Below are 26,149 nucleotides of genomic sequence, written 5' to 3' on the forward strand. Positions count from 1 at the left end.
ACTGAGAATGTACAAGACTACACTTCATTTACACTCATACATATCATCCTCATTCATCCTCTGAAGTATTATCTAAACGGTAATTACCGGAGGCTAAACAGGAAAAAGAAAGAAAGAAAAAGACCATTACTAAGTAATGGTTATGTCAAAGAGTGGAAGCAATGAAGATATATATTTGGAGACAGTTTCAAATGCACTCTTTCTAATATACAGTAATCTATGTTAACATATGGTGGTGGTTAGTTAGTTGAACGGTAAGCAAGTGGTAAAAGAAACAACTATTTTCATTCATTAATCTGGATGAATGATTCATTTATACATCATGCATTCAGGATAAAGGAGGGGAAAAAGGAAGAAATTTACTTTTTAATTAATAGCCACTCAGTGATTATTATGGCTAGAACACCACGAAAAAGTAAAAGTGTACAAAAGATCTGTAAAAAAATTGTTTGTATGTTCAGTGAAACTAAAGATGAAGATTATGAAGGACTCCCAATTATAAAACAATTCACTTAGAGGACATAATGAAGGATCATTAAATGACTTGTCCTTTGGGTGAACCTTAAGCACAAACGACAGTGTAACTCAGTAGCTAGTAGGTATCAGGTAGCACTTGTCCTAGCATTCTGTGTCAACTGTTCAAGTAAATAAATTCTTGAATGATATGGTATACATTACTCTGTGTTAACACATTACTTATATTTTACATATTTATCTTCATAATTATGTATTATGTGTACATTACTTTTCACCCAAGTTTCGATTTAATAAAAGCATTCTGAATCTTAGCTATAAGGAAAAACTAGGCATAAAACAATGGTGTTATAAAGCAGTGTAGTGCTCGAAATAAAACTCAAATCACTAAATAAATCTAGTTACTGACATGAAGATATACTTATTCAATTAACCAAATACTGATACTATAATGAACAAAGTTAACCTAATAATCTCGAGTAAGAACGTGACCTATCATTAGACACCCATATTTTTAGTACATAAATTATTTATTAATGTATCTTATTTTATTTTCTGCTAGATACGTTATATAGAATATTTTTAATAGCATGTGCCAAATTATGTTCGAGTAGCTTAGTAAATAACTCAAGAAATATTTAAAATGTTTAATGTTTTAATATAATTACAATAATAGTAATCATAAATAATAATGTGTATAAAATCACATACATTTATTTCAAACTACATTATTTTATTAAAAAAGAAAAAAACAAGATGCCTGAATAGCGCTGGCTGAAGATCTGGCTCATCTGATGTCATTGAAAATGCACTAACATTGAATTCTTTAACATACTTCACCGTATCTGACTCTTTTCACAATAAATGCTGAACTTCACACTTGTTAATTCCTACATTTCCTTAAATTTATTCTCCTTTCTAAACATAAAAAAGTTGTATGTATTACTAAATATATAAAAATGGCATTGAAATATTTCATTAAATCCTTGACTTCTTAGAAACTCCCTTCATTTTATTACAACTTCCCTTGACTTCCATTAGACAAAATGAATTTGAAGCACATTTACTCTGCCTAAAATTAATTTCAATTTAATTTTTATAGTAATTTTGAAGTTGCTTCTAAAATTATTGTTTTTTTTTTTTTTTTGAAATTGAAATTATCTTTTATCATGTTTTATAAATATTTATTTTGGTCAAAATAATCATACATATTACAATATTATGAATATTTAAATGATTTTTTTTTTTAATAAAAAATGGATTTTCTAATTTAATAATAGTAATATGATAGAAACTGAAGAAATTATGATTGTCCAATAAGATTAAATACTATGTAGAAAGAAATTTGCAAGAAAGTTCAATGCATATTAAAGTAGGACAGACTAAAAGATTAAAATGAGAGATTATTTATAATTCTAATCAATATAACTAATTATGTTATTTATATTGCTTGTAAAGCCTAAACTTTGTTCATTATATATGTGATTGATTTTTGCTGAAACAACTATTGATTTCCTCTAACAACTCTCACTGATGGGTGGAAAAAAATTTATATGCATTTCAATGTCTACTGGTTTTTGTTATGCATTTAAGTCTTTAAAATCGTTGATCATAAACTGTATATTCTTATGGTTCTGACAGAAATTAATAATGAAGATAAAAAGAAAATAATGCAGATAAAATAAATAATAATGCAAGAATAATGTTTTACAGTGTAGAAAGCAATTTCATAACTGGATAGTGTAAGAAAATTGTTAATATTCAAGTGGATGATATATTTTGAAAGTAAACTGGGTACAGGTGGGTAATTTACAAAGTGCATAGATTTGCTTCAGTTATGCAGGGACCTCCAGCCAGTATACAAGCTATGATGTAGAAATCTATAAAAATTGCTTTTTATTTTGTGATAGTAAAAACAGCTAATAATAATATTACTGTAGAAATAAAATAAGTTAAATTACCTTAGAAGATAAGTTTGACCACGACTGAGATTAATACAGAAAAAATATTGCTCTGTTTGTTATCTTTGTAATAAATCACTGTTGCTATACACATTATTTATGCACTCATTACACTGTTTAGTAAACATAACTTAATAAATATTTCAAATTATTCAATTAACAATTAATAAATATAGAACAAAATGTAAATTTTTTGTAATATAAACAAATGCAGTTCGATGTTGAAACCAAACCATTAAACAAATTGTTTTTAAATTTACTGACTAAACTTACCTTTATCATCTTATTAAAACCAAGGTATTAGTTGTTTACACACAATATAAATATAAATTATTAAAATTGATGTACATTAAAAAAATATTGTTTAGCTTCAGATGACAACAATATAATTTTAACCTGATATAAATAAATAGAACATATGGTTTGATGGTTGATGCATATAGATAGATTAGTTCACCAATATTAAATCTTATGGTATTCTTAATAATAAATATAATTAAAATAATGTAATAATTATTGAAATATTATGTTTATTTAAAAAAACATATTTCATTTAAAAATATAGTAGAGAAAATATTACTTTTTGTAAATTTATTATTTAACAAGGTATTTAATAGAACAGTCCACAAGTGATCGATAAAAATGTAATCTCTTGAATAAATAATATTGCTTAATATTATTTCATGTACTAAAAACTGGATTTTTATTTATCTTTTGAACTCCCAGATCATATTTTTTAATTAAAAAATGGAAATTAAAAATATAACTGGAAATATTCATAAATCAAAGCGAGTGGTGGATACTGTCAAAAGATTTTTATTTTAGAATTGTCCATTTATTTTATAAACTAACCCAATTACAGTAACTAATGAAAAATGAATTTTTTAGTGTATGAAAACTGCCAATCTGACTGAAATTTCAACTACTAGAACCTTACAGGTAAAAGATTGAGTGGCTATCTCAACACCAGAGAGATAGGCAAAATAAATTTAAAATTGCAGTTCATCTGTAAAGAAATTGGGATTTTAAATTTATTTTCCTTGTTTATTGAAAATTGAAAGGTTTGATCTGTGATTGACAGAACAATTCTGTTTTGTGAATTTTAAAATACATGTAAATGTAGCTGTTAAGAAATTATTTAGGAACTAACATGCCAAAGAAAATAACAATTTGATTGATCGAATAATATTGATAAATTGGTTTAACATGTAGATATTGTTAATCTCAATCAATTATTAAGGTGCTTGAAGCTGGCACCATTTTCTTGAATATTTTAATTTTTTTATATTAATCATTTATAAAAAAAAGGAAAAAAATTACCCAACAAAACAATTTTAAAATATACTTTTCATAAGCTAATGATTTAAAACCTTTTTTTTGGATATTATTCATTGGTGTATAAATTTTGTTTTCTCCAAGCTCCATGGTGGATTGATAGTGTTCTGACTTTCATTTGAAAGATTTTAGGTTCAAATCACAGCAGGGTTTGAATTTTTCAATTGCTAAAACTTCATCTATCATAATGAAACTGAATTTTTTTAACTTGTTGTTTCTAGAGAAAATAAATTTATTTAGGATTAAAGAAGATTAGTTTCCCCATGCTTGTTCAACTGCATAGCACCTTAATTCATTGAAAGAGGATGTGTTATTTGTGGTGATCTTCTTAATGTATTGAAGAAGAAATAGTAGAAGATTGTCAAATCAAGGTGTGATTGAATGCTGAAGGCTGATCATGAGAAGAAATGGTGTAAAAGTATGTGCTAGGATTTATTGCTTTCATACTACAACCTATGCGATGTTTCAACTGCCACTGCTTTGGGCACACTGCAATCAGATGTGGAGGAGGGCAAATTGCATGTGTGAGGCAAATTGTTGGGAAGCAAGTTGTGAAGGCAAAATGTGTAGAGAACCTCCTATTTGCGTCATTTGCAAATGGCAAAAAAATTGCCTTCCAGAAATTGTCCAATTTATAAAATGGAAACTGCAATTCAGAAGGTGAAAACACTAAAAGGTCAGCAATCCTGAAGCAATAAAAATCATCAGCACCCAAACATTCGACCTACTATGACTTACGCAGAAGAAATGACCTCCAAAATCATCCTGGCAGCTATGATTGAGAAAATCATTGACAATAAATTGAAAATTTACCCTCAAAAAGAAGCTTTAAGATCTGATAACTTACAGCTTAAATATCATGAATAAAAATAATAAAGTAACATCATACCAGACTAAGTATCTAAACGAAATTGAGGTAAAGGTACAGGTTGCTTAAGGGCCGATTGGCCGCCACCCGACGAATCCGGGTCCGGATGGCAGGTCTCCCCATTCGGTATGTTACGACTCAAAAATACCTGGTTGTTATCCTTGATGAGAATTTTCGGTTCAAGGAACATCTACAGTATGTAGCAAAAAAGGCCGGTGATGCTTTTTACGTAATACGTAAGAATCATTCATCCCGAATGGGGGTTGAATTACCGAACCATGCGTATCTTTTACAAAGATGTCAGCGAAGCTGTTATGCTGTATGCTGCGCCTGTTTGGGCTTTTAGTTATTTCGCGGACATTTTGCTGCGGGCCCAGCGACTCCTCTTGCTGGCTGTTATAGAACTCGGGAGGCAGTCTGTGTTGTAGTCGGAGTCAAACCAATAGATATCTTGCCTAATGAGCGTAAGGAACGCTACATTTCCAAGGTAAATAACCTATTGACGTCAGAACGAAAGCAGGAGATTGAAGACCGGGACCTTGCGTCTTGGCAGGTCAGGTAGGACGAATGCCCCGCAGGTCGTTACTCGCATGGTATATTTCCTATAGTGTCTGATTTAGGTGCGATTGGATGGGTCTCCCCAATCGGTATATCATACAGTTTCTCTCCGGGCATGGTGCCTTTCGGCGAGTTTGGCTAGGTTCGGTTGGTAGATTCGAGTCAATGTCTGGATTGTGGGGCTGATGATACAGTGGACTACGTCTTCTACGTCTGTCCCCGATACGAGGTCAAACGTTCACGAGCTGTCAGGGAACTTCAGAGAATACATTCCTTTCTGGATCTCCGTATTAACTGGATGATCCGCGAGGAGTGGTCTATAGTGGCTGGTTTTCTTCGCGCCCTTGCGGTGTGTAGGTCTGCAGAAAAGGTTTTTAATCGTCGAGGTACTCAGTCGTGTAGGATCCCGGGTGGCTAGGATTCCGGCTTAGGCATTGGATTAGTTGGAGGTAGGCGCATTGGCGGCATCGTGCCACGGTTATATTGGTAGTGTTTGTAATTCGCTTTTGGGCTTCCACTGGTGGGAGTGACCGCGCCGCCGGGGTATGTTAACAGGTACATAATCCTCTAATGATCCTATCCAGAAAGAATCTGATACAGAATCTCCTAAAAAGAATATGAAGCACATTTCTTCTCAAATGCTCTCACAACCCAAATTACAGAAACCACTCAAAATTACTTAAGGGAATTCTACACTTTTCGAGGCGGGAGTTGAGATGACTTCGGTCATGTGTGTGCCTCCTGTTCTAACCTCTGAATCAGCGCCTCCTCGAAGCGCCGCCCTCGTCCGCCTTTTCCGCAATTTTCGACTCGCAGGCTGGAAGCTACAATGCCGACGACATTATAATAGATGATGAGACAATACGGCGTTTGCGAAATAAGAAAAAGGTAGAGGCAAACTCAGACATTAAATTCCTATCATAAACAAGTCGATTTTGTAGTGAAACATCGATGGATGTTTGTCAGATATTCTCGAACTCCAACGATTGGTACATGACATGAACCCTCTTTGTATATGCCTGCAAGAAACACGTTTTCGTCAATATGGAAATTTTAAACTAAGAAATTATAATATTTATCTGCAAGATCAACTGAGATATAAGAGTTAAATGTGGTATAACCATATTAATTCGTCAGAGGTATCACGAAAGCGGTTGAAATACATAGAGAACTATAAGCGGTTGCAGTCAGAATGAAGCGTCCGTTAGAGATTAGTATCTGCAGCAAATACTTCTCGTACTTTAATTACAAGTAAGATGACATTATGCGATTAAGTTTCTGATAGTCCTAGTACATCTGGGAAACTCAAGAAGCCAGCCGTTCTGTGGTGGAATAATGGAATCAGTCAAGCGATTAGAAGAAAGAAAAAAGAGTAAAACGCCCTCAAAAAAGTCCCAAATTACGAAATTTAATTGCCGTTATAAAATATAAGGTGTGTACAAAAAGGGTTATAATAGAATAAAAAAAAGCGATCCTGGCAACAATCATTCATTAGCAGAGAAATACGTCTGCAGCAGACATTTGGAAGAAAGTGAAGGCCATATATGGGCGTACATACTTTACCACCCATATTTTACCTTCAATTTTTGAAGACGATTTAATAGATTCAATAAACAAAATTGTTGAATTATTATCCAATCATTTTGGAGTCAGTAAGACGGCTAATTATGATGACTGTTTCAAGAACCGATAAACTGAACTTGAGGATCACTTAAATTTTAGAACAAAAATGAATCTTTCGTACAATATACCTTTTAAAATAGACGAACTTGTGAAAGCGTTTGAGAAAACTGACAATATGGTCCACGGTCCAGACGTTATACATTACGTTATAATAAGACAACTAAACACTGTTGCAAAACTCAGATTGCTTGAATTGTACAGAATGAGAAACATAAAATCGAACCCATAATGAAACCGCTACCCAACAATATTTATGAAAGATTCTCACACAACTAGCACGATTAGTGGATGTATATGTTACTACTGATTGTTGCTGCCGTTTGTCAGTTGGTTCTTTCTTTTTTTCTTTCTTTTTTCCTGTTTAGCCTCCGGTAACTACCGTTTAGATAATACTTCAGAGGATGAATGAGGATGATATGTATGAGTGTGAATGAAGTGTAGTCTTGTACATTCTCAGTTCGACCATTCCTGAGATGTGTGGTTAATTGAAACCCAACCACCAAAGAACACCGGTATCCACGATCTAGTATTCAAATCCGTGTAAAAATAGGTGGCTTTACTAGGACTTGAACGCTGTAACTCTCGACTTCCAAATCAGCTGATTTGGAAAGACGCGTTCACCACTAGACCAACCCGGTGGGTTTTGTCAGGTGGTTACGTGTCAGTGAAGTATACGTTTTGTTCCAGTTTAGTATTGTGAGTACAGTTGTGTTTTTATAAAATGCTATATTCAATCCAGGAGAGGAAAGCCATATTTGAGGCGTATATTCGTTCTGGATCGTTTGATGAATTACGTCAATATTCTTAGAAAAATTTCCGAATGCCTGTATCCCAGCAAAGAGTAGCATACGATTTAGTTAAAAAAATTGCGTACAACAGGTTCGATTTCAAATGAAAAACGAAATAGGCAACCTTCCTTTAGGACTCCATAGGCCATTGCCGATATTGAAAGGACAATTAAATCACTTACTGCCAGTACAAAAAAAATCACTATGCAAGTTATCCCAACAATCTGGTGTTAAATACACATCTTGTCGTAAGATTCTTCATGAATTAAAATTAAAACCGTACCGCGTTACAACTGTGCAATAACTAAAAGAGACAGACAAACCGAAACGTCTTGATTATTGCAACTGGCATTTCGAAAACATTGTTGGTGGACGATAGACCGGATGTCGTACTTCATGTCAGACGAGACATGGTTTCATTTATCCGGCCATGTTAATTCGCAGAACACTAGGTATTAGATAGAGAGGAATCCTCACGAGATATTCGAGCGTTCACTTCACGATGAGAAAATTGGTGTTTGGTGTGCCGTTTCCGGTAATGCTATAACGGGACCGGTATTTTTTGACCGGAATGTCAATACACAAGTTTACCTCACAATTATCGAAGAATTCTATGCGCAATTAACTCATAACGAAAATGAATACAGCTTCTTCCGACAAGACGGAGCAATGTGTCACATATCAAACGTTTCACTGAATCGCATTCATGCAGCTTTCACAAATTAACAAGCTGTCATTAGAGAACGGTGGCTTTCACGTTCTCCAGAGTTGTCTATGTGCGTTTTTTCTTTTGGGGCTACATAAAGGAGAAAGTTTATGCTTCTAATCCTCAAAAAAAAATATTGATGAACTGAAGGGGAACAATCGACGAAAAATTAACGCAATTGACAACAACGTTTTACGTCAGACGACTCTCAATATGATCAGTCGAGCGCAAAAGCGTATCGATGCCCTGGATGGTCATTTTGAGCATCTTTTGTAACAATAATGTAAATAAATGTAACATTTAAATTACGTTTTATGTTTTTCTTATTAATTTATCCGTATCATTCATAAAATTTCATTCCAATATAATCTATCGATTCTGCAGCGGTTACGTTATGGGTTTGGCTTTATGTTGCTCACTCTGTACAATCAGATATGGCGGGACGGAACGTACCCGCGACAGTGGAAAAAGTATACATTGTTGGAATTCCCTAAAAAGATAAAAACCCGATAGATCCCTATAGTTGTCGTCCTATTTCTTTGACGCGTGCTATTGGAAAAATCTTTGATAACATGATAAATAATCTACTCGTTTGGGTTTTAGTAAGAGAAGGTATTTTATCTCGCATCAAGCAGGATTTTGACAGTATCATTCGACTACGGATCAAATTATAAGTTTATAAAATGTAATATATAACAGCTTCATCACGAAGAAATATTGTGTTGCAGTCCTCTTCAATCTGCAGAGGCTTTTGGTATGACTTGGCATCATGAAAAGTGCTTGGCAATTTATCAGTATTTCTTGGTAACTGTATGAATGACCGTACTTTTCATGTATGGGTTTGTAATGAGTACTCATCAGAAAGATATAAAAAAATGGCACACCACAATGCTCGCTGTTGAGCGGTACGGCGTTCACCTTGTTCGTTGGTAAACTGATATTACTTATTCCAGGAGAAATTAGGAAAAACATTAACGTCGATGATCTGGCATATATACCAGTAACAGTCAAATATGGCTTCACCATATTTGACTGTTACTGTTAAAAGAATAAAGTTCTCTGCTCTCAGAGCTTCTATTAGACTTTACTAGTATGTGGTGCTTAATTGTACAACTAATCATTTACTAAAGGGAAATTTTAGTTAAAATAAGTTACTTGTAATAAATGAGTGGTATTCATATCTATTTTAAAAAATTAATGAGGAAAAATTATTTTGATAACCTCGATAATTTCTAGACATAAAAGAACTGTAAAATAAATGTAATTAAATAATACAGAGCGTAATTATCACTAGGTAATTATGTAAAAAGGTTAATATTTAAATTGATTTATTTTACATTAATCAGTTTTCAAAATATAATAAATTCTTTTGTAATGAATGGTTTCGGCCAGTGTAGTCTTCTGAATGAATATCTTTTGAAGAGAGGTATAAACAAGAAATAGATTTTTAAAATATATGCTGTAACCGCAATTCCTAATGTCAGCTATTTTGAATAGCACCAAGAATCGTACGGTATTGTGCCACAGAATCATACCGAATTGTAGTAGAATACAGAAATCTAGTTGAAACATCTACTTCCTGTAGATAGTGACCGATTATTTTTTGGACTTTATTTAAATATATTAATTCCTCAGTCTCTCACGAACATTTTCAGCGCAGTGTGCAGACAAAACATATCAGTATATGCACGACTTTTTTGTACACATTTCACTATTCTTTAGTGATAGAAACAACTACTTTTGTATAAATCATAATAGCATCAGCTCTCTCTTTCCGTAAAATAGATTTGATGTATGCCAAATCGTCGTATCCAAGAGACTATACATTTGCACTCGGTTCTTCCCTGCCGATTTCGTTCGGTTAGAAGAAGCAGTAGTAATACTATAGTGTAGAACACAAATGATTTAATTATGTCACATTTTTATAAAAAGAAAATTTATTATTATTTCAGTACAGATGAAAATTGCAAATAATCCTAATTGACTTACTTTTTAGTAGAACCGATGATTTCAGTTTCTTTTGGTTTATGAGGTACAGCATTTCCCCGCATCAAACCTGAAAAGATATCAGAAAGTTACAGTTTAAGCTAGCCGGTTTTACTACGATTACAAAAGAAAAAAATACGATCAGGTGTGCAATTTAATAAGTAACAGGGGCATGATATGATAACTATTCCTAAATACAGTAGTTACAGTCATAATTAGATGATAAATTATACTCTTAGAAATGTCGGTCAACAAAAATACTGTTAGCACGCCACAGATTTTTATAGTCCTGTGCTTCTGATACCCTCTGACTATTTTATCAATTTACTATATCAATAATTTAATTGAATTATTGTGTAATTATGTATGAAAGTGGTTTATTTTATCTGTGGCATTAACTACACTATTAACCGATGAGTTAATTGTCTATCTTTCCCGAATGAAAGTTAACAACCCGTAAAAAACGAAGTTAAAACACTGAGAATGACCGTATTTTATTCTAGTAAAAATTTCTGTTTGCTTATGCATTTTTGTTTTATTAAAAAAATTGGCTTTCAAAAAAAAAAAAATATACTCACCTAAAATATCAAAAGAAAAATAGATTAATAAATATGTTGTTTGATTTAATTTTTCTTTTTATTAATACGTTTAAAGAAACATCGTTTCTTTCTCAAAATATCTGATTAATGTTCATGACGAAATCAAAAAATCGCATTGTGAGAATATTTTGGGCAATAAAAGTAATTTCTACGGACGAATACATGGAGTGTATGAAATGACTAATAAAAATATTGAACTTATTTTCAGCACTGACGATACATTCACAGAAATGAAACAACTCAATGTTTTTCATTTTGTGATCACTAATTTTTACTGATGACGCGCTACAAAATTAGATTTTGCGTGTTATGTAAACAAATAACTTCCTCTGTATATTTTTTTATTATTTTTTTCCCTCCCAGAACTAGTAAATTACAATCGTCTCCTTAAGTGGAACCATAAGTAAATCGTTTGATAATAAGCACATAATAACGAGTTCTTGAGGAACTCCTATAATAAGTCAATCCACAATAATAGTTATCAGTAAGCACTAATCTTAAAGTTCATTAATAAAAAAGTATATATCTGCCAACACTTCATAGTACACAAAAACAAACAATAAACAAATAAATAGACGATTAAAAAAATAAATAATCAAGATAAAAATAAATAAAAAAGTAAACAAAAATAACATCGCTAGATTTGGCGGCCATACCAGAAGCGGATGAAGAGCTTCTACACAACCTCTCCTATTTCAAAACTTACAGTAAGATAAAATAACCTAGCAATTGCGACTCCTCCGGAAAAGGAGACGCATTTCTCCCTCCTTACAGGTAGTGCCCCGTTGTGGCGTATTCCTGCTAGCCTATTAAAGAGTTAGCACCGAAAGGACTTCAGTGGACGGTCTGAAGGGGAATTACGTCGGGAGGACAGGCTTTATAAGCCTAGCCTTCCGCGGTCGGCCCATGAAATGAGTTCGATAACGCTGGTTTAACAACGGATTGGAATGCAATTAAATCCGTCTTAAATTCACTAAAATAATAATAGACAAAACTTGAAAAATTAGATCCGAGATTAAAAAATAACCCTTTTAAAAACAAGCCCGATTAGAATGATCCAGCAGCAAGGGACTCTGTCCAGGTTCTGCGATAAAGTAGGGAGTAATAGACTCCTGCCAACTTTGCATTCCATTCCATTCCAGATTTGGCGATAATAACTCCAAACTGCCATTCAGTAACCCATAAGCACAGGAGACGTTTCAACCTTCGCACGTCCCCAATGTTATCAAGGAAATTGATCGCTAAGTGGTTGATGTGATTTTCTAAACGTCGTTGGTATTTAACACAGTGCTGTCTCACAACCTCACGAACTGTCATAAGCTCCAAACATTCGTTAATCTCATCATTCCGTGTGAACCACGGCACCTCTACAATTTCGTTACCTTGTTTCGAAAACGTTGTATGATATCTACGTTACTATTACTTGCTGTTCCCCCCAATTCCACGCCATAAGTCCATATTGGTCGTAGGATAACTTTGTAAATAAGAACTTTATTGGAAAACGTGAGGTGTGAGTTTCTCCGCAGCAGCCATTGCCGTTTCCTATACTTCGCGTTCAGTTGTTTTCTTTTCATCCCTCACATGATACTTTCAGATCAAAGACCGATCTAAGTGAAGTGCAAGGTACCGCACACTCTGTCTGTAGGATCAAGACACCATCCACGTTCACATTGGGACAGACACCCTTCTCGTGGCGAATGTGACGTGCTGTAATTTATCCTGATTTACTTTAATCCTCCATTTTTTCTGCCACGCGGAGACAAGGTCCAATGACATTTGCAGTTCTTGTGAGGCTAGTGTAGGGATTTCGTTAATGGCAAGGATAGCAGTGTCATCGGAAAATGGGGCGACGGTGCAACCTTTCAGGTTTGGAAGTGAATATTGAATATAGGATAGGACGTAATACAGAGCCCTGAGGAACACCCGACCTATTGTCAAAGAATTTCGATAACTCATCGTTGCATCTTGCCTGAGAGAAACGTCCCTTAATTCCGTAAGACAAGGTAGTAGAGTTGAGGAAGTTTTAATTTTAATTTATAGTGCAAGCCGGTGTCGAAGGCCTGTTGGATTACTAAGAATGCCACCAAGCAGAACTTTCTTTCCTCCAGACATCCAATGATGACCGTGACGACTCTATGGGATTGTTCGGTGGTGGAGTGGCCGTACCTGAACTCAAACTGTGGTCTGAAATTACCTTCTTACCCACCAAAACTGGCCTAAGCCTGCGAAGTAACAGCTTTTTAAATAATGTTGTTATGACCGGTAAGAGGCTAATTGATCTGAAAGAATTAACCTCGCGTGCGGGCTTCCCTGGTTTCAAGATTACCATCTGAGATACCTTCCATTCCGCTGGGTAGTAAAACGTCCGCAAGACAGCGTTAAAGAGATCCTTAATGTAAGTGATGTCTTTAAGGGGTAGCATAACAAGCATTTGTGTATCACTAAATCAAAACCTGGGCTTTCTTTAGTCGTCTTCTCTGGTTGATTAACTTCAGTAACTCCCTTGTCGAGATAATCAGAAAGCTGATTGGTATTGGGGTGTCTAAAAAGTCTTTAATATTCTTGTCACTAGGATCCTCTTCATCGTATAATTGAAAAGTTTCGCCTAAGTGTGAAGCAAATATATCGGATTTTCCTTTGCCGCTCTTCAATCATGATCCAGTACGTCCCTGTAGTGCAGATAGCGTCGTTGTGGATCGTCGTAACTTCTTCGTTGCCTTCAATACTATGCATCCGTCTTTATTCAGATTAGACAGATTTCCGATATAAACTTTGAATGTTTCGTCTCTGATAGTGATAGTCTTCAACAAACTCCTCAGGCTCCACGCAGCCCTATTAAGAAGTATTCTGTCTTCTGGTTTCCTGAATCGCTGCCAATTTTGTCTGAGACGACGTTTTGAGCCAATTAAATCTATCAGTTCTCTCAAATAGGTATTGTCTCTGATTGAATGTACGAGTACTTCCTCTGGTGTAGATCGCCATGCACCTTCCTGCATGACCGACGTTAGAAAGTATGTTGCGTAGCCAATATCCTCAGGGGTCTGGAACGGAAATGGGTCAATCTGTTTCTCCTCGATCCATTAATGATAAGAGATTAATGATAAGAGATGTTCGTTTTGGATACAGGATAGGACTCCTTTTCTACCTCAATCGTACTTACTGTAAGTAAAACGGGCGAGTAGTCCGAAATCGTCATAATTTTCTACGAAAATTTATATAGATGATATGGCAAAAGTTATAAAAAAGTCAAGTAAATCTGGGATCTTCGTTAGGTCCGTGGGCCATTATGTCGGCTGAAACCCCAAAATTATGTCCAGGCGTAGATTTTGAACTCAGCTCCTCAAATTCTTTTGTTGCGAATCCCACAAAGGGTCTTTCGCACTCCAGTCCCCTCCAGCAACAAACCTAGTGTTGAAAAGTATTCAGAGAATAACTCGTTTGTTATAGTATGGTGCGGAGGACAGAATACCTAAGACAGTCTTATAGATCTCAACCCGTCTTTAAATTCAACCATGGTTGCCTGAATCTGGTTAGTGCAGAAACTCAGAAGTTGGTGATGCCGTAGAGAATTCCTAATCAATATCGCAGTCCCTCCATGAGCTCTCTCATCTGGGTGAATTGTTATATACACGAAAAACCTTGAAGCCTAAGATAATTTCGATCTGTAAAGTGCGTCTCTGATACCAGTATTACGTCCAGAGAATTGTAATTGCTATTATTTCTAGTAATTTCCTCCTAGAAAGTAAAATGCAATTATTATGGTGTGACGTACTGTTGGCACCTCGTGCGTTGCTCGAGGCCTTTTGGTTTCCACGGAGTTTCGAACAACGCTACAATTAGCAATGTATTTTAGAGTACTTTATCAGAATCCGACAGCCAGTTAAAAAATTTTTTTTAACTTATACTTGTAAAATAGCTTGTTTTTGAATGCTTAATTAAAAATTTGTTACAAAACTTATATTTAGACAATACAAATACAATTTTTTGTCAGTCATTGAACAAACTTTTTGTCTCATTAGACATAACAATATAAGACATTAGTACGCATATAATAGAAGAAAACAAAACAAAATTCAACAGAATCAAGTTCATTAATCTGTTGAAGCACTACTTCAAAAAGATCATCTTAATTTCTGTGTCACCATAAAAATTCACATAAATAGGAATCCATTATTTCTCTGAATGTTCCCTTTTCCTTTTTATTTCATTGTTTGACACACATCCACAAATTCTCAATATTTTGTGTATGTGTCCCGTCTCAGGATCGACAAAATACTCAGAATTCTTCATAATAACACACAAATCACAAGTAATCAAGTGTGTCGAAATCTACACATAAGACCAGTGCTGGAGATTTGAGTCCTAGGACTTCGGGAACGGCATCCTCTAAGGCGATGACCGGCAGGAAAATGTGTGCGGAAACGAAACAGCTGACCAAGGGCAGAAAGGAGCGCACTGCCCTCATCAGAAGAGGAAGAGCCACTGACGGCTCTAATCAAGATTATACAGTCTGTCAATAGGCTCGTATTACAAATAAGACGAATAAGTACTAAAGAGGCTCTGGAGGTATTGAGAGATATAGAGACACCCACTGATTCAGGTGATTGAGCAGATGAAGGGGTTAAGCGAATTGTCGCCCCCCCCCTTAGTCAAAGTGACACAGGCAACCCAGACTCAGAAGCAGGAAGATCGGGAGATGCGATATGTTAGACAGTAATCCATCGGATAATGACTAAATGCAGATACTGAAACGAAGATGGCCGGCGGACATACTCAAAGGTACTGTCCTAGTAGACAGTATCTCCGAATTTAAAGGGGATATTATTATTGATTTATACGATCTCGCTCCTCGTGGTGGAGGTATGGTCGGCAAATATAGAATTAGTCATGTGGCTGACCGGCTGTTGAAGAGTGGGAAGGTCAGCGCTGATAATGTGATTAAGGAAGGATCTGTGCTCATTGGAGGCGATACCACTTTCGCCAGTGTGTATACAGTGTTCTTTGACTTATGAGGAAGGAATGAGTTTTTCGTTGCAAGAGGCTTCGAGAAAAACTTTTCTCGGAAGCGGATAACTCGGTTTTTATTTCACCGGCGGAGAAAACCGGAGCTATCGTTAGGCGCATCTTGTCATTCTTGAGCAGATCTGGAAATGCAGTGTTTGCACAAAAAGGCTCAAGAGATAGATCGGGAGAGAGAAGCCTCAGAACGACTTGTAGAGGCAGAGCGATAGTGTCAGACAGCCGAACTGTCGTAGTCAGGGCCGAAGAGAGGTCCTACGCTGATCTTTTAAGGATCTTTAAAGACAGCGTGCCTAAAGAGGAGACGGTGGACATCTTTTCGCTCAGGAAAGGTTTAAATGAAGAATTACATATACAGGTGAAAGGGGTTCACCAGGCGGAACAGTTTAAGGTCACTCTCAAGGATAAAGTTAGTGATTTTAATGTGGATCTTCGTATGAGAGATTCGAAACAAAGACAGATTCCGTTTATGGTCCTCTTAGATATCTCGAATGCTTTCAATTCCCTGAAATGGGAATTCAATACTTAAATCATGGATGACTGGGACATTAGTCCATATTTGAGACGCATAATACAGGTGTACTAAAATGACAGATGGTTAATATATCAACAAAGTGCGGATAGGCGACGTTTCAGGATGACCTGTGAAGTTCCTCAGGGATCTATATTAGGTCCCATATTATAGAACATCGCGTTTGATGGGCTCCTGAGAATGGCTATCCCAGATGGTGTCAGCATGTTCGCCTTCGCCGAGGACCTGGCATTGGTTCTGTCGGCGAAATCGGAGGCGGAGGTGGTTAGTAGAGCCGAAGACGTTATCACTTGGATTAAGATCTGGTTGGGCAAGACCGTGTTACTACTTTCATCACGGAAAACTATTCTAATGACCAGAAGAAGAGGGATACAGCCAATAAGAATTAAGGTAAAGGATACAGAGGTACTACAGGACACAGGACCAGGTCTTATATCTCGAGGTCTGATTGGAAAGGAGACGGGCCTTTACCCGTCACGTTAAGGAAATTTCCCATAAATCTAAAATACTGGTGAACAAACTGACTCGACCCCGTAACGTCGGATGGCCTCGTTCTAAGAAGAGAGAGTTATATGGCCATGTGACAACTCCTATTTATTATACGCTGTACCGGTATGGGGAATAGCATTGTAGTCAGCCAGAAGCAGACGATTGCTTGAACATGTTCACCGCAAGATAGAGCTGAGGATATGATGTGCAATAGATCAGTCTCGACAGATGTATTAAAAGTCATCGCTAGGATGACCCCCATCACTGCTGGCAGAGATGAGAACAGCGATTTATGAAGGCTGCATTAGAAATATCGCATACAATAGAATGCTGGCTGAATGCCAACGTAGATGGAAAGATGGACTTACGAGTTAATAAGGGACATCAAGCTGGGGTTTGGGAGAAAGACCGGGGAGCTGAGCTTTTGGCTCTCGCAATTCCTTACGGGCCATGGTTGTTTCAGGAGATACCTGCACCGGAGGAGACGTGTAGAAGTTTACAGGTGTCCCTGTTACCTACTGGTGAATTCGTCAGCACATGTTATGTTCCACTGTTCCAGATGAAGAAGTGGAAAATGGGTGAGGGGTGTTAGCGTTATGGCAGGGAGGACTGCCCCGTTCACGAGAGGTGAGATGCTCCGGCGTCCTACCTTCAATTATTGAACTAGGACTCCTGGGGTCCTTAAGTGGGGAAAATAAAGACAGAGACCGGGTCTGGAGCCCCGTTAGGGGACCCCGGATTATAGGCAGGGGCTTATTAAAAGACCGAGACCCAGCCACTGGGGGGATGCTGTCAGGAACGGGATAGCTGGGTCTGGCATGGCCTCCCAGGATAGTAGAGGCAACTGACACCAGCAACGCCGTCTTATACGGGATCGTGGATCGGGCCTTGAGGGGAAGGGAGTTATAAAAAAAAATGATGGGATCCCCAAAGGCAGCACTTGTACAGAGTTACTGGGCCGTTAGACACCAACATTATTATAAAAATAATGCTTAAGTTGGACGAGGCATTAAATACCGTTAAAAATTTTGTCCACGAAATATTTCAATGTCAGGACCGAGAAGCGTGCGTCACATGATTTGTTTTTAGCACAGCACTGTTTGCCAAGAGTGAAGATCCCGGCTACCAAGAAGACCTCATGAAGATCTGATCTTCCCCATGCGCGACATCCCTCCGTGGAACCATCACCTTTTGACATTGAAGCGGACGGGACTGGAGGATCACACTGTCCGATGCATTCTCCCGCTAAGGGTTCATACGTGTCTGGGAACTAGGCATGCCTTTTGGTGAATCCGGTTCCTAGACTGGGGATAAGGCGCAGTTTTTGGTTTACTGGGTTCAAATCCCACATACCGGGAGGCGTCATGATTCGGCCCTTCTGAGGCTGCATGGCTCCGAGGATCGATATCAACATCTTTGCTCCTTCCGTTCGATATAACAACGGGAGACTGAGGTAGTTCCATCACTGCTCACGCTAAAAAAAAATGATGATAAATCTAAAGAGGAAGAAAATTTTAAAACCAAAGGAAGAAAATGTTGCAAACCAAAAAAATAAATAAAGGAAAAAAATGTTGCAAACAAAGAAAGAATAAAAAGATTAAGATAGGATGATGAATATAAAGAGAGAAATTTTTAAAACTAGAGACGTGTACACAAATTAAGATCAGAAGAATTATATCAAACAAAAGAGCGATTAAAAAAAATATTAATAAAATAAATAAAAAATAAAAATAAATAAATAAAATGAAATAAATAAATATTAATATTAATATATTATTTGATTGGCAAAAAAAAAATAAATAAATAAACGAAATGATGATAAACTCTGACTTAGGGGGAATATTGTCCGACAATATCAGAGGAGTAATGAACTAAAATAAGACTTTTTTTGCAATTTATTAAAGATCGGGCATGTATGCCTCAGTGTTGTTCTTGTGAGGTGCTATTTTTCAGTCACTCTGTAGTTAACTTTAATGTAGATAAAATTAAACAGAAATTCCAGAATAATTAAATAAAATTAAACAGAGATTAAAGTAAAAATCTAAAGATAATACGATTCTAAATTATAATTTTCAGTTAATATTAAATAATCAGATGTTTCACCAAATCTATTACATTTACACATATGTAATAATGATTATTACATTACATGTACACATTTTTAAAAGTATACAAAATTTTATTTCACTAATAACTTCTGAATTTTTCATATTTTTTTTGTTATTATTCAATAATTATTTATAGTAAAACATTTTACCATCACAGGTTAATAATTATTAATAAATCAATATAAATGTAAATTAAAAAAGGTTAAAAAAAAATTAATAAATTGGAGATGAAGTTTGATTCGATCCAATCCTTCCCTTGTAAGATCCAAATATTTCATTTATTAAAATTTAATTTAGGTATAACTCTGGATCCAATTAAAATAAGTACCACTTATGATATATCTTTTAAAAGCTCTCAATGAGGGCTTATTACTGCAGTTAAGAAAAAGTTCAAAATCCAAATATTTTGGGATTTTGGGCTTTTTTTGGACACTTTGATTCAGTCGATTGCAATCATTAGGGGAGGTGTACAACTAGATGTTACAACAGTCCTAAATCCAAAATTTCAAAATCTTACGGCTAATCATTTTTGAGTTATGGATACGTACAGACGTCACCCCGAACTAGTCAAAATGGATATTTCCGTTGAAATCTGAAATGGGAAATTTTTCGCGATCACAATACTTCTTTTACTTCGTACAAGAAAGTAAAAAGTGGCTGTCGGATTCCGAAAAAGAATCTATTTTAGCTCAGATATATTTTTATTGTTCTCCTGTAGTTCTAGGTTCACGAATAATGTTGATGTTGGCGTGCTACATCAACTATGTGGCGTGCTACAGTAACTATGTGGCGTGCACTTTATATGTCCGTCACTCTATGCCTCGATTTCTTCCCTGATCATCTCCACTGAGATCGAATGGTGCAGATTCCTAATCACAACCTGAAAGGCTCGTTGAATATTTCTAGTGAAGATATGACCTATTAATCCATGTTCTCGAACTATACTTATGATTTTCATGTACGCTTCAATATCTTTAAAAATTATTTTAAGTTACCTCCTTCAAGTCGAATGTTGTAATCTCCCTTACCCACAATCGGTTTTATCAGTTCGTAATAATCTAAGCACATTATTTATCCCGTAGCACAATAGGCGGGGGCTTGACGGGTTCTGTTTGGTTCGTATTATTCGATTCCTCTAATGGAAGGCTTTTTATATGGGTATTTTCCATATCAAATATATTAAATCTAACTCTATACTAAGTAAATGGAATTTCAGTTTATTTATGAATTGCAGCTTGTTTTCTCGGCACATACGTTTCTTTACTGTCTAGAAGTAGGTTGGGATTCCAAGCCGGCGCGAGTGGTAGCGTCTCGGCCTTTCATCCGAAGGTCCCGGGTTCAAATCCCTGTCAAGCATGGCATCTTCACACACGCTACAAAAAAAAAGGTTGGGATTTCATAATTACACTGTCGTTATCGTTTGAATTTCCGAATAAATTGTTCGTTATGCCATCTCTAATTAATATTCTAGGAGTTACCGCGGATCACTATTTGACGATATAAATGGACCACGCTTTCATCATGATACAAGATAACGTCCATAATCAGATGACCCATCGTCGACCAAATCAGCTGGTACAGAATCCATCCTAACCTCGAGGTTAGTCGGACCGAAGCCCGAATATAATTAAAACACTTTAAATATAATTAATTATACTTTTTTAATAGTTGTTTTTATCTCTTATCAAAACCCAAAAATTATTCACAATAATACACACAAAGTTATGACCCAACAAATTCTATTTAAAAAAAAATCACCTAAAATAAAACGACTTATTCTATCAATAACAGCTGATTGAATTCCTTGAATATGTTTACAATTTTATCTGGAGCTCTACACGTTCCCGCAATTAAAGTCAGCGAATTTTTCATGTGGTCTCCATTTAGAAATTATAATGCAATATGTTCAAAATCATCGTAACAGTTTTTAAAGGCATTGCCCGAGCTGAACGTTGAAAATCTGTGGAGCACCCGATTAGTCGGTGAACTCGATCGAATCTCTTACTTAATTTATTACTTTATCTAATCGATAGTTCCCGCCAATAAATGTAATTAATTGCGTAAATTCACATCTTGATTTAAATTATAATTATAATTTTGTTTTTAGTTTAAAAAAAATTGTTTAAATGGAATAGTGATCAAGAAATTTAAAAAAAATTGTTTTTAAAAAAATATTAATTTTAATGTTTTACTCGTATTTGTAAAATATTGAATTATTAGTATGGTTAATATGAAACTGATTCTAAATTATTTACGAAATACTTATTATATGGAAATAAAACAATTTTTTTATGTCATGAGAAATAAGTTCTTGTTCTATTTGCTTTTCGTCTTAATACTGTTATTAAGATTATTATTTTTCATTTCTTAATTTTGTCTAGAGAGTTTAACGCTGACTTCATAGAAACATTTTTTATTTGATAATTTACAGAAAAAGTATTGTATTTTGTTATATCTTCTATAATTTTAGAGTAAAATAAATAATAGTAATATCTGAGTGGAGTTTTTAATGTTATATATTGCATACTACACAACAATAACCTATTAGTATTTCATCTAAAGACCTATAGATAACTTTTTCTAAGGATCTTTTTGTGCATAGTCTGGTAGCAGTCGGTAAGAGAGAACGGTTCTGAGTGGTTGTTGAATAATATAACAAATTTTACGAGTTATTTGGTATAAAACTTATTTTAATTAATGATTATTAGAAGAAAGCAAATTGCTTTTTAACTCAATGAATCAACCCCTGGCGAGGCACTTCGTACATATTACTTTATAAATATTAACTATCTAGTAAATATAAAGAAAAAAAGAAACGGGGAAATAGCGTAAGTACCTACTTGTCAATCATAAGCCAATAGTTTAAAATACTTCAACGATATTGTAAACCTTCTACAATCAGTTATAATCGACAATTGATAATTTGTGTAATTTGTTTTAATTTTCACTTCATTAATTTTATTGTAGAGTTAAACATGTTAAATTCAGTACAAAATGAGCGGGGTTAACTGTTCTTAGAAATATTAATGCTCGTATATTTATTTTGAGTAAAATTATTTTACCGTAATTCGAGTATATACAATTAAATTTTGTAATATTTTTAACTATACAAATTTTTATGAAATTATTTTTACCGCCATCCCGGGTAATGCCGCTACCTACAGTACTTAACTTCTTCAAGGTATGGTATATGGTGACCTCTAGCGGCAGGATAGATAGTTAAATACCGTTCTATAACTTCGGTATTTAGCGGCAGTTAACGCGCTGTTTTATACTGTTATTTTAATTTTTTTTTTTTAATTCTATCCTTTCATTCGGAAAACGGCAAATGTGAAACAAGATGTTTTATTTTATTTTGCAATCGTTCATGAAAATATAGAGAATATATTGATGTATTTAGATTCAGTATAGTGTTTTAATGTTAAGTAATGATGAACTAACTTTATTGTTCAATAAGATGTACGATTGGCCGATGCAATTCCGTTAGATTTTGGTAATTTCACTATCCTGAGCGATTACCTCAAGATTTACCGTATGAAGCGATTAACCCATTTGTTTCAAAGCATGTACTTAGGTTTACAAGAATACGGAACAGATGTCATGAAAAATGAAAAACTGACTTCAAGACGATCTGAAAACAAGGCTATAGATAATGATGGAGACTAAATAGATAAAAAATATCGCAAAAGTATATTCCTAAGACGACTATTCGATAAAAAGTAACATTTAAAGGATTGCAGCATCTGATATCATTTTAGATGCCACCTCTAGATAGGAAGCCAGTTGTCACATCTGAACAAGGAAAAGAACTTGATAATTATATCGTGACAGTAAAATCTTTTTAAGAATTTTGTTTTAAACAGACTTAAGACGGGTCACTTTCAAAACAGGAGAAAAATGAAAAAAAAAATTAATAAAGAAAATAAAATGGCTAGTATAGAATAAATTCAAGAATCATAAAAACAGATAGAGATATTCGTTTTTAGAAAAACCAAGCTTTTAGCATTTTTTTTTTTTTTATTATTGTGTGTATCATCAGGATAAGCCGTAATTAATTTGAAGAGGCTCTCTCGTAAGTGTATTTTCCTGAGATGGCAGCAAGGTATGATTTAGCAGGTAGATAAAAATAGCGGGTAGGTATGATACAGCAGTCACTAGAGTTATGAAAAATAGCAGATAAATATGATATAGCAATCACTAGAATTATAGAAGGGAAATAATGAAAGGATGACAGAATAATAGGTTTACTCATCGTGTCATAACCCATTTTTCTTGAGACTAATTAAAGGTGGTCGGCTGTAGATCATCGTTGTCAGATATTGACGGTAATCAACTATGTGTTTTATGAGGATGATATCTGCGATGTTATTTTAATTTGTCAAAAAAAAAAAAACACAAAACAAATAATATACTCGTAGCATATTTAAGAGACAATATTTAGTAATAGAGAAAGATTTATCATGAGCTCACAGACCAAGTATTAGGACGGCGACCGTTTTTTGTGAGTGAATAGTATAAAAATTGTTTCTGATCTTTTTGCTTGTTGTAGAATTGTTGAGGTCTATCTACGGTTTCGTGAAACATCTAATTAAAAAGTAGAATTGAACATAATATAATTGTTTGAAAATAATCGATTTACTGTTTTGTTTCCGTCATTGCCAGTACCGATTGGAAATCTTTTCGACGTCTTGTACTTCCTGCCCATGTGGCAATTGGTTTCAGGTATCTGGTTATTAGTTGAGGAAGTCTATCTGTAATTACAGATACTGTAGAAATGGTCGAATAAGGCCGACGCTTTTCCCTACGCTGAGCGTTTTCGCCTCATTGTTACAGATAAATGTACTATTCACTAAAAATGTTCAATTTTAATCTCAGAATTACGTATCGTTTAATATTGAAGTAAACGCGTCTTCGAAATTTGTGTACACATTTATCAAGTCAGTCTCAAGACACAGACTATTTTTACACGGATTTGGATACTAGATCGTGGATACCGGTGTTCTTTGGTGGTTGGGTTTCAATTAACCACACATCTCAGGAACGGTCGAACTGAGAATGTACAAGACTACACTTCATTTATACTCATACATATCATCCTCTTAAGTATTATCTAAATTACCGGAGGTTAAACAGAAAAAAAAAGTCTCAAGACAAAAATAATTTAAGAGATTTTCCTGGAATCTCTTCCTTAAGAAAATTACTCGGTAAGTTTTATCTGCTTTCTAATCGGTAAGCATTCTTAAATCATAATTTTTATTTTCCAACACTAATATGAAATGTAAAATGTACGGGAATCTGCCGAAAAGTACAAGGTGAGAGAGATCGATAATCATAGTAAACGGCTGCTTAAAGAATAGGCATTTCCAAGCACACACAATAATTTCCTAGAAAATGTTAGCCGTTATTCGTATGTACGAGTAATTTTACTCACCGTCGTTTATTCAGTATTTTCTTTACCTTCTTCCACTGTGCTGCTAAATCGGATAAGTCCATTTTTCACCGAATTTGTCTGATAAAATTGTCAGGCTAAATATTTTCCCTTTAAAATAAAACTTTAGCCTCTTGACAGATTCCATAAATCTATATTTTAACTAGTTCATTTGAGTTCTGAATTGTACTTTTTTTTATTAAAAAATTATTATTGCTAATACTATTGTTGTTGAATTTGGAGGTAATAACCTAAGAAATCTATTTGTTCTGCGTATAAACTTATATAAGCTTAATTTTTTCCTCCTTCTTTTTTCCTGTTTAGCCTCCAGTAACTACCGTTTAGATAATTCTTCAGAGGATGATATGTATGAGTATAAATGAAGTATAGTCTTGTACATTCTCAGTTCGACCATATCTGAGATGTGTGGTTAATTGAAACCCTACCACAAAAGAACACCGGTATCCACGATCTAGTGTTCAAATCCGTGTAAAAATAACTGGCTTTTAGTAAAGCCAGTTATTTTTACACGGATGTTTTGTAAAAACATCCTTATGTTTTCCTCCTACAAGGAATATTATTTTATTTAATTCCGATCGTAAATTATCCTTGAAATTATTAAAGAGTAATTTAAATCTTCTGATCTTGAGACCAGCTTTTATCGAGTGTGAAGCAAACAAACTGAATCGCATTATAAAAAATATAATGGCCTTGACACCGTCTTTGACATAACAATAATTATATATAAAAAAAATACTGCAGATAATTTGAACAACATTGTATTACTTTATACCAATTATCTTCACTACCAATTTTGCCTTTCATTATATCAAATATATTTTTAATCAATTTATGACTGGTTTCGCAACATCGGTAAAAAAACCTAGTAAATCATCACATAATTTCAGTCAGACACTGGTAGCTTAATTTTATCGAATTTTGTACAGAGCTTTGAAAAGTTGAAAATTATTGTTACTCTTACATATTAATATATTTTCTCAACAAAAGAAAAATAATGAAAGATCTTTTAGATTGATTTGTTAAATATAAAAGAGATTTAAAAATTTAATTCACTTCAGGTCTTGTGTACAGGTTTTTTGTATTAAGTTATTAAAAAAAATAATTAAAAACATCATAATTGACAATTTTTTAAAGTTATTTGTACACTTTCACCATTAAGAAAAAAGTAATAAAAATAAAATTAAAAAATTATATCTTAGAATAGAATATTTTAGAATTTTAATATTTTAGAATTTTTTGCCACCGTCAGTAACTATGAAGAACATATCAGAATTTATACTGACGGCTCTAAAACTGAACATGGTGTTGTTTGCTCCATATATGGAGAGGCCCATTGTTGGAAACTGCCAGATATGGCCAGTGTTTATACGGCAGAACTTACTGCCATTCAGCAAGCTCTTCGCTTCACAGAACATTATTGCGAAGAGAGAGTGCTAATTTGTTCCGATTCTCTAAGTGCACTTGTTGCGATTCGGAACAAAAACATTAAGGATGTCTTAATTTCATACATCCTGTCCATTTTATACGTTTTAAATCAACGAGGACAGCGATGCATATTTGTATGGACTCCAGGGCATGCTGGTATTACAGGTAA

At 34.6% G+C, this 26,149-nt stretch overlaps 1 protein-coding gene across 2 annotated transcripts in view; it reads right to left on the reverse strand.

Moving 5' to 3' along the window:
• LOC142323500 (NADP-dependent malic enzyme-like) overlaps nucleotides 1–26,149 on the reverse strand; it is a 267,327-nt gene that overhangs the window by 218,921 nt on the left and 22,257 nt on the right. For both annotated transcript variants that reach the window (XM_075363280.1, XM_075363446.1), the window contains exon 2: nucleotides 10,363–10,429. In XM_075363280.1, the coding sequence (XP_075219395.1) occupies nucleotides 10,363–10,429 (67 nt within the window). The remainder of the gene's footprint in view (nucleotides 1–10,362; nucleotides 10,430–26,149) is intronic.

This window comes from Lycorma delicatula, chromosome 1, assembly GCF_047948215.1.
Source record: "Lycorma delicatula isolate Av1 chromosome 1, ASM4794821v1, whole genome shotgun sequence".
Lineage (NCBI taxonomy): Eukaryota > Metazoa > Arthropoda > Insecta > Hemiptera > Fulgoridae > Lycorma > Lycorma delicatula.